The following is a 9,738-nucleotide window of genomic DNA, read 5'->3' as shown; positions in this document are numbered from 1 at the left end:
TTGTACTTCTCTTTACCTCAGAAAATACACAAACAAAAAAGGAAGACACAATTTTGTGACATTCCTTAATAATTGGACTAAAGTAGGAGTTTTCAGTGGATGAATTGAATAATAGTGTTCGATAAGTATTCAACAAATCTCCTTCAGCAATGATACCACAAAAGCATTAGTCTGAAGTAAACTGAATGGTCAAACGAAACCTTAAAACTTCTGCTATATCGGAGTCTGGGAAGGCATAAATTTTTCAAAAAGCAATCATCAAAACAACATCATCATCGTCTTTAATAACAACACAACTTATCCACATGTTCTGACTAAGGCTTGCAAGCGACTACAACATGAGTATTCAACATGGGCTTGTATTCTTCGACAACCTTCCACGCCTTATGAGTGAGCTCTTAGACACTTGTGTGTTTGCCTTCAAAACAGAGTTTGTTACGAGCAAACCAAATACCATAACAAATAAACAAAACTAGTTCAGTTATATAAGTGGAATAATTAGAGATAATATTTTCAAGTCATTTAGTAAAAGAAGAGTTAAAGCCAAACGGAATTTCCAGAAGGGAGGGGAACCAAACCTTGCGAGCCTACGTGCATTTTCTGAAAAACATGATTCATATCCTCCTTCTTCTCATTACATCTCAGGCACAAGAGTTAGTCAAGATTCATCTTTTGATAATGTTTCTTTTAATATGAAGTTCATTATGAAACTTTTTTCAAAAAATATTAACATGTTTAAGAAAAATCTTGATGTTCCACAATCTCGACCAAACAAATTTACATTTGGCATAAAAGTTTGGGTAGATTCTAACTCATCCCAATGTTTGATACAAAGATATGCACTTTTGACAAAGAAGATACCCTCTTATTTGACCCCTCACACTAGTTGATCTACTTGGCTCAATACAGGGAGGAGGAGTATAACAATATCGATATTTGTTTATATATGAACTTCCTCGATCATGCATAATAATTTTGTTTATATATTAATTATGTTAATTTAGTATTTCTTTTTGTCCATGGACGGAGTGGTAAACATCATTTAAAATTTACACAACTGCAAGATTTTATGTTCGATACATGGTGTCTAGCATAACAATATCGGTATTTGTCAATTAAATTATGTCTTACAAACTAATATTATATTTAATATAAGCTAAAAGATACTACGTACACTAACAAAGTAAATAGATATTACACATAAATAAATTTATATTTTTTTTTTCAAAGAGAGGCCACAGCCCAAAGAGTTAAAACTATAAATTAACTAAGTGGGGGGTAAAGAGACATCCATCAAATAATCAATAAGAATATGCAATACTTGAGGAGAGAGATTGTTATATACTTCCATTGTCAAATCACGTGCACACCCCATATTAGACACAGCTTCAGTGCACATATTTGTCGTCCGATACACGTGATCAAAATTAACATCCCACGTAGAATCATAAAGAGTCTTGATCATTGTCACAAGCCTCCAACCATTGGTGTTTCCTTCTCCTCCCGCCTGCATGCTTCAAATCACCACATTTGAGTCTAATTGCACCTCCAAATGTCTGATACTTTGACTTAAATTTACCTTAAACAGAAAAGTTTAAATATTCACGACGTCAAGAAAACCTAAAATGTTCATGCTTTGTAAGGACAATTTTTTTAATTAAGTCCTCTGGTGCGACAAAAACAACATTTTCTTATGTTTTGTGGAACTAATAGAGTCACATTGTTATGTATTTTTAGTTATATTTTTCCTCCATTTGGCAACTCTTTTATTGGCATAATTAAGTATAAGTTGGACCAGGAAATGAAATTCAATAATCTTCAGTTCCAAGAGTTCCAAGAGGATGGAACTCATGCCTATAAACTTTGAAGATATAGTCTAATGTGTATGTTAGGTCAACATAGGTTGCCCAAATTACATGGCAATGAGCACACAATGCAATCACATGCGAGCAAGGCAATTTTAATGTTTGGAATTCTACATAGTCAAACCATCAGATATGACGAACAAAACGCAAATTGATTTTTCATATTTATAATAATCATCTACTTCTTTCATATTTGCACTACTCGACGTGAATCTTAGATGAATATTCACTTTGACACAACATTTTAAAATTGTTGGAGTGTGAAATGTGAGTTAGAAGTCTCATATTGAATGAATTTTTAGTGTTTAGCAACATATAAGTGAGAGTGACTCATATATTCAATGTCTTGTAATTTGAGGTGAAAATGTAGTGTTTAACCAACATGTGTGTTTGTTTTTAGTATAATGTGGTGATTCTCAATATTCCCCTTACAACCTAACATTGATATCAGAGTCAATATTCTGATCTTAAGAGAAAGTGTTGGTGTGTCAAGTGTTTGTGTGTCTAAATGAAGATGAAAAAAAATTGTTTGAAGTGTCGTGTGTGAGTCAAAAGTGAGATGATCTATATAGATTTCATCTTGTGCATTCAAATTTTAAGCAAATATTACAACTTCTAATAGAAAAACTACAAATAACATGTGTGTGTATATATATGACACTTTTAATTCCTTAAGTTTTTTTTTTAATTTCGCTTTGACCCCTTAAATTTTGTTTTGATCCTTTTAAGTAACAAACATTAAAAACTTTAATCTTTCAAATTGTTTACTTTCTATTTTAGTCCCTTAAGATACAAAAATTAAATATTTTAGTATTTAAATTACAAACATTACACATTTTGGTTCAAACATTACACACTTTGGTTCTTTATAAAAGTTTCTAGTATTGTAGCTCAAGGGACAAAAAGTGGGTTTTTTATTTGTATATCCTTTTTTTTTTTTAAATATATCAAATTGCCACATTTTGAAAAAATAATACCAAATTGTCCTACTTTTTGGCACTAATAGATCATCGCCCAGCCAGCGACTTCCTAAAGGCTTTTCTTTTTTCAATTCAATAGAAGGTCGCATCCCCAGGATGCGACCATGTATTAGGTGTCAAAAAAAAAATTCCACATTTTTTGCAATTACAAAATCATTTATTTAATAAAACAAAAATAAAGTAAAATTATATTAATAATAATAATAATAAAATAAATTATATTAATAAAAAACTTAATTAAATTGAAAAAATAAATTACATTAAATTAAAGAAAAATACCACATATTGAACAAAAAATACATCAAATTCAAATTTTATTATTATTTTTATTAATTTTTATTTATTAGATTAAAAAAAAAAAAAAAGAAGTTGTTATATTATAACACCTCATTTGTTTTGACACATCTATTATAACACGTCATTTATTTTAGCATATCTATAAAAAAAATTAAAATACTATTAATAAAATAAAATACATTAAATTAAATTAGCAAAAAAAAAAAATACATCGACGGTTGACTGTGCCAAAAACAAAAAACGTATCCTAATATTTTGGATATAAATTAGTGTGACAATTTACCACATGTTAGTATCTACATCCGATGATTTTTTTTTTTATATATCTTTTTTTATATATGTTAAATGGCCACTGATCTATAGTCAAAATATTAGGGACACATTATTTATTTCTGGCACGTCTTCTCAACTATTTTTTTTCAATCTAATGTATTTTATTTGTTCAATTTAATTAATTTGTTATTAATATAATTAATTTTATTATTATTAATAATATATTTTATTTTAGTTTATTGATAATATTTTGTTTTTTAAAATATTATAATTATTTGTGTTTTATTAAATAAATGATTTTGTAATTACAAAAAATGTGAGAGAAAAAAAATTGTACACCTAATACATGGTCGCATACTGGATGCGGCTTTCTCTTGCCACATTTTAAAAAAATAATACCAAAAATATTAGATTGAACAAATAAAATACATTAGATTGAAAAAAAAATAGTTGAGAAAAGTTGCCAAAAATAAATAATGTGTCCCTAATATTTTGCCGATAAATCAGTGGCCATTTAGCATATATAAAAAAAGATATATATAAAAAAAATTCATTGGATGTAGATATTAGCATGTGGTAAATTGTCACACTAATTTATCTCCAAAATATTAAGAACACGTTATTTATTTTTGGCACAATCCTCGATGTATTTTTTAATTTAATGTATTTTATTTTATTAATAATATTTTAATTTTTTTTTATAGATATGTCAAAACAAATGACTTGTTATAATAGATATGCAAAAACAAATACTGTTGTAATATAACAACTTCTTCCTATTTTTTTGTTGGATCTAATAAATAAAAATTAATAAAAAAAAATAATAAAAATTGAATTTGATGTATTTTTTGTTCAATGTGTGGTATTTTTTTCTCTTTAATTTAATGTAATTTATTTGTTTAATTTAATTAACTTTTTTTATTAATATAATTTATTATTATTATTAATATTAATATTATTTTATTTTATTTTTGTTGTATTAAATAAATGATTTTGTAATTGCAAAAATGTGAAGAAAAAAAATTTGTACACTCAATACATGGTCGCATTGAGGATGCTACCTTCTATTGAATTGAAAAAAGAAAAATATTTAGAAAGTCGCTGACTGGACATACGATGATCTATTAGTGCCAAAAAGTAGGGTTCAAAGTGCAGCAATTTGATATATTAAAAATTAAAAGGATATGCAAATAAAAAACCCACAAAAAAGTGTGTATTTTTGTATCATAAGGGACCGAAATCTTTAATGATTATACTTACGGAACTAAAGTGGAACAATCTGATGGACCAGATTGTTTAACGTTTTTAATTTAAAAAACTAAAATAAAACAAATAAAACTTAAAGAACCAAAATAAACTCTAAAAATAAAAAATAAGTTATGAGAACTTCCGTATGATTTAGCCTATTAATATCAAAAAGGGAAAAATAGAACTCAATCATTTTTCATCCACCACCAAACTAGATCGAGATAACTCTACACATTATTAGCCTCTTTCATTTTCTGGACACCCAAAAATCGAATATAACTTTATAATAATAATAAAATAAAAAAACAAATAAACTGGAACGAAAGGTCGAGGCTAATGTAACATCCTTGAACATTTGCATTAGGTTGACAGTGCAACAGAAATTTGTTATTAAGTAATAAAGCTATTTAAGATTTGACAAAAACCAAGAAAATCATTCAACTGCCAAAACCAGCATTAGAAAAAGGAAGAAATAGAACAGAAGAACACGTTTGAGAAACATATATGATTACAAAGTGTACACAATGGCGCCACCATCAATATCTTGGAACTTCTATGAATGATTGATAACATATTATACACCTACAAATCACTGGATGAACAAAATAGTTCAGCAAAGCACCAAGTAATAAAAGGTTAAACGTAAGATTAAACCCAAAATCCCGTAGTTTTCTAGATTCACAAAGAGTTCAAGAGTACAAATGAATATGAGCAACTACAATAGTTAGGAGGGCCTGTGATAAAGACATAAATTAAACCCACCATAAAATTTTGAAGATTACAATGCCACAGGGATCATCAACTTGACGAGTAATAACACAAGTGCAGGCGTCAATGTTGGTAATGGCTTCACCAAGGAGGATGCAGCAGACGCGCCAGAAGAAATCCCACTAATAGGGCCATTTGCAGGAGTAAATCCTGAAATCCCTGTTGAAGGCACCACGGAGGATGTGGGTGATCTCCCACCAGTTCCATCTGACTGCGACGATGGCGATGGTGCTGGTGCAAATTCTGATTCCTTCTCAACCGATGTAGGTGGGGCGATAAGAGGAGGGAATTCCTGTTGCCCTGCAGCATCATTTAAAATATATTTAGCCCTTCGAAGGCATAACCGAAAATGCAACTTATCAACATTTTTTACGGGATCTCGGGAAGAAAGGGCAGAACAAATTGGGAACATCAACAAGTTGCTGTATCATACCACAAATAGAAAAATTATGATCACATTTCTACACAATACCAAATTTGGATTATAATGCCATCTATGATACATATTGCTATTTTTCCTGGCTCCTTCCATCACTTAAATCTGCATTATAATGCTACTTGATAGAAAATCTCACTCACTCTAGTTTCCAAAATTAAAGACCGTGACACTCTGAGTTGACACAAGTTGCTATCGTAATGAAATTTTAGATATTCAAAGCATCGTCTATTTAGAATAACTCATGTTCAAGTAGCTGAATAGAAGATCTAGTGGTATTGAATCTGGCCACCTAATGCAAATTGGGTCAACTGGCATCTCAGTAGATGATAATTCAGAGTGAAAAGTAAAAAAATGATGACTTTAACAGTCAAGAAAGCCATTATGCAATGTATTAGAGAGCTTTTATCCCTGAAACCTATATATATGGCTGCAGCAAACTAACCTGGACATCGAGGCTGAAGAGACGGGTTCAACCTGCAGGGAGGCAAGAAATATCAAACGAGCTTAAATTCAAAGACGAGTCTGACAAAATATACATTACTAAAATGTCTCAATGACAAAAGCAGTAAAGCAGTGGCTAAACATACGTTGTCGCTATGGTGCCATTAACAATACCATCATAACTACAAGAAGTCACATTGCAACCACCACCAGTCTGTTGCACGGTAACATTCCCAAGCATAAGATTGCTGTTTTTACATTGCATGCTTGAGCAAGAAACAGCTAGAGAAGCCGGCATACAGTACAAACTGCAGAGAAAGTAACAAACCCAAATACACCAATAAGTTACATAGTCTTCTCAATCTCAACCAGAATCCGTTCAACACACATCAAAATGGAGCAAAAATTTCATATATCAATTTATCATTAAAAAATAAACTAAATTGAAAACTTAACCCTGAACTTTTCACCTACATTTTCAAACATTTTCCTCAAACTTAAATGAACCTACAAGAGAATCTAGATTAATGTATAATGAGAGTAAGGTATGGATTACAAACATAAAAAAGGAAAAGATGCTTATTAGAGAGTACTAGTTACTTTAAGTTTCGGGGTCCACAGCTACATTGCACACAATGTCCTGCTGTAATTGCATAACTTCCATTAGGTACAAGCAAGCCAAAATCAGAGGCATATTTAGGAAAATTCGAAGCACAAGCTGCAAAAATTAACAACAAATATCATCAATTAAATAGCATCATCACATTCACACCATAAACAATTAAACTCAATAAAACTAATTATAGAAAGTACAAAACAAAACAAAAACAAAAACTAACAGGATTTGAAAAGATTATACCCGGAATAGGAATAGCAAGGATATCACCATCAGAAATAGCAGTAGTTCCCATAGCATTATCATTCATCAAATCAGTGAGAGTAGTGAAATACCTAGCGGCAATAGCAGCCAAACTATCAAGTGGTTGAACAACATAAGAGAGATAAATTGCAGGCAAAGAGTTATCAGAACCATTGAAGCAAGTACAAGGAAGAGGAACAACAAGGTTCTGTCCAACATCAAGAACAGAAGGATCGTTTATAGAATTAGCTTCTTTTAGTTGGTCAGAAGAAACCAAACCACCGTAGACAGAGTCAGCAATGGTGGAAAGAGTATCGGAAGGACGTATTTTGTAGTTTGTGGAAACGGATTTGCGAATTCCATCGACGCAGGAGCAAGAGATTGGGATTTTGAGGTAGAGTTTTGAAGGAAGGATGTGGTGTTCAACGTCGGGGTAAGAGATGTCGATGGCATTGGCGGTTAGGAGAGAGATTGGGTCGATTTGGAAGAGGGAAGATACTTCGGAGACTTTGAGGTCGGTGTAGAGAGTGTAACCTAGTAATGCGTTGCATGTGTCGGAGTTTGTGCATGGTTCTATGGTTGATTTTGAGGTTACGGTTAGTAAAGCTTGGAAGAGTAAGAAGATGGAGAGTGTGGTTTTATGCATTGTTAATGTTAGGTAGGTTTTGATTGTGAGAGAAGGAGAGGGTTTTAGGGTTTTTTAGTTGTTTCTCCCTCTCTCAGAAGTGGAAGAAGAACGGAGGGAGAGAGAGAGAAGTGTTGTGTTGTGTTGGGGAGGGGAAAAGGAAAGTATAAGTTTGAAAGAGAGAGAGAGAGAGAGAGAGAGGAAAAGGGAAGTAGTAGAAAACAGGTGTGTTGCAATTGCATTTGCATATGGGAAGAATTGAATAGGACGAGTAGAGCCATTAAACTGGTCACCTAGTCAGATCCTCGATCAACGTTACTTGCCTCGCTGGACTCTTTTGTCCCTATGTCTGTACGAATTATTCACTTTTTTTTTCTCTTCTTAATTGTATTTTAGTAATCTAATTTTTTAATTATATAATTTTAATCTCTTTATCTTAAAACGAATAATTTTTAATCTTTATATTTATTTTATTTTTTATTTTAAAGTTATTTATATATGTTTCTCCAATATTGATGATATAAGTATTTTTTAAAATTAAAAAGAAAATAAAAAGTTAGGAAAATAAATAAAACATATAATTATTTAGAAAAAGAAAGTCGTTAATCCCTTCATCTTTCTTCTTCTTCTTCGTCTCATTTCTTAGAAAACCACTAAATTATTAAGAAAAATATTATCTCTCATATCTGCATTATTTTTTCTCTCTCATTCATATTCATGTGAGCTCCTCATCCATAGTAACAATGTTTGCATACCATACTACCACATATTTTAAATTAATTTTCACATTGATGAGTATCATATGTTTGAAATTGTGTCTCACGCGATCGAGTAGCATTGGTTTAACATGTCCAACGTCGAAGGCTAAATATAACTAGGTCAAGAAACCCGACAATTGAGTTTTATAGATCAAATTCAGTTGCTCAAAACTCGTAATCAATTAATAACGTGAAAGTCGTATTGGATGGTTTTGTATGACACATGACAAATAATAAGCTCCGTCATGGGTTTTGTTCCTATGCCAAAATGGTGGTAGTGAGTAATGTGTTTGTGAAGGAGTGAATATTGTTATAGTGGTGTTAGGGAAGGTGAATAGGAGGAGGGTTATGAAAAGTAGAATTACAAAAGTTTAGATTGTAGTAAAAAGTTCAATTAGAAATTAGAATACATAATCAAAACAATGAATGGAATTAAAAAAAGAATAAAGGTGAAGGTGTTAGGGATTTTTTTATAACAATTTTCAATTTTTTAAAACAAAACTTAAATCCACATTGAAACTTGGAAAATACTTAGACACACTTGTTTTATTAAAATTGACCACGTCAACGCAAAGTAGACTGGACTTGCTCTGAGGAGATTTAAGTGTAATATTGATGTGCCATTTCGAATGGAAGCAAATGAAGTTGCTCGCACACTAGCTCGAGCCACTCTACTTTAACTACCTTCCAACTTATGATTGATATATCCACGTGTATTTATCACATTATTATAAATGAAATAAACTTATTTAAGTAACAAAAAAACTTGCTAACTTTAGAGACTGTTTTGACATATTTTTTTAAGGGAAAAAGTTAACTTTAAAATAAAAACTTAAGAAAACAAATGTAGTAATTGTTGCTTTTTTTCGACTAAAAATTGATGGAATTTTAGTTAAATGATAAAAAATAGATAAAATTTGTAAAAAAGTATCTCATACTAAGAAATTACTCTTTAAAGACACCTTATATATATTTTTTTATTATTATTATTTTAAAATATTGTTATATTTAAAAAAAAAATATTTAATATTTTGTCTTTGACCTCATTATAGTTTAACATTACCTTTTTAGTAGGGGTGTATAAATAATCAATTAAGTATGTCCTTCCATTATAACAATAGCTTGATAAAATTAAACGAGGTATAAGTTAAATAAGAACAAATAATAAAAATACAACAACTAAAT

General features: G+C 30.5%; 1 protein-coding gene across 2 annotated transcripts; it reads right to left on the bottom strand.

Annotated features, from left to right (window-relative positions):
• Positions 1 to 5,132: 5,132 nt before the first annotated feature.
• On the bottom strand, positions 5,133 to 8,045 carry LOC101492990 (lysM domain-containing GPI-anchored protein 1-like). 2 transcript variants are annotated; one of them, XM_004500500.4, is made up of 6 exons: positions 7,171 to 8,042; positions 6,912 to 7,029; positions 6,458 to 6,619; positions 6,313 to 6,344; positions 5,426 to 5,731; positions 5,133 to 5,255 (listed from the first exon to the last, which is right to left on the bottom strand). In XM_004500500.4, exons 1-5 carry the CDS (start codon positions 7,814 to 7,816, stop codon positions 5,442 to 5,444), a joined length of 1,248 nt encoding a protein of 415 aa, XP_004500557.1. In that variant the 5' UTR covers positions 7,817 to 8,042; the 3' UTR covers positions 5,133 to 5,255; positions 5,426 to 5,441. The 2 variants fall into 2 exon arrangements, with proteins under 2 accessions (XP_004500557.1, XP_027190774.1); XM_027334973.2 differs by having other exon boundaries at positions 5,133 to 5,731; positions 7,171 to 8,045.
• Positions 8,046 to 9,738: the final 1,693 nt, after the last annotated feature.

Source organism: Cicer arietinum, chromosome 5 (genome assembly GCF_000331145.2).
Source record: "Cicer arietinum cultivar CDC Frontier isolate Library 1 chromosome 5, Cicar.CDCFrontier_v2.0, whole genome shotgun sequence".
NCBI lineage: Eukaryota > Viridiplantae > Streptophyta > Magnoliopsida > Fabales > Fabaceae > Cicer > Cicer arietinum.
The sequence above is the reverse complement of the archived record's forward strand: the minus strand, read 5'-3'. Positions and strand labels throughout refer to the sequence as shown.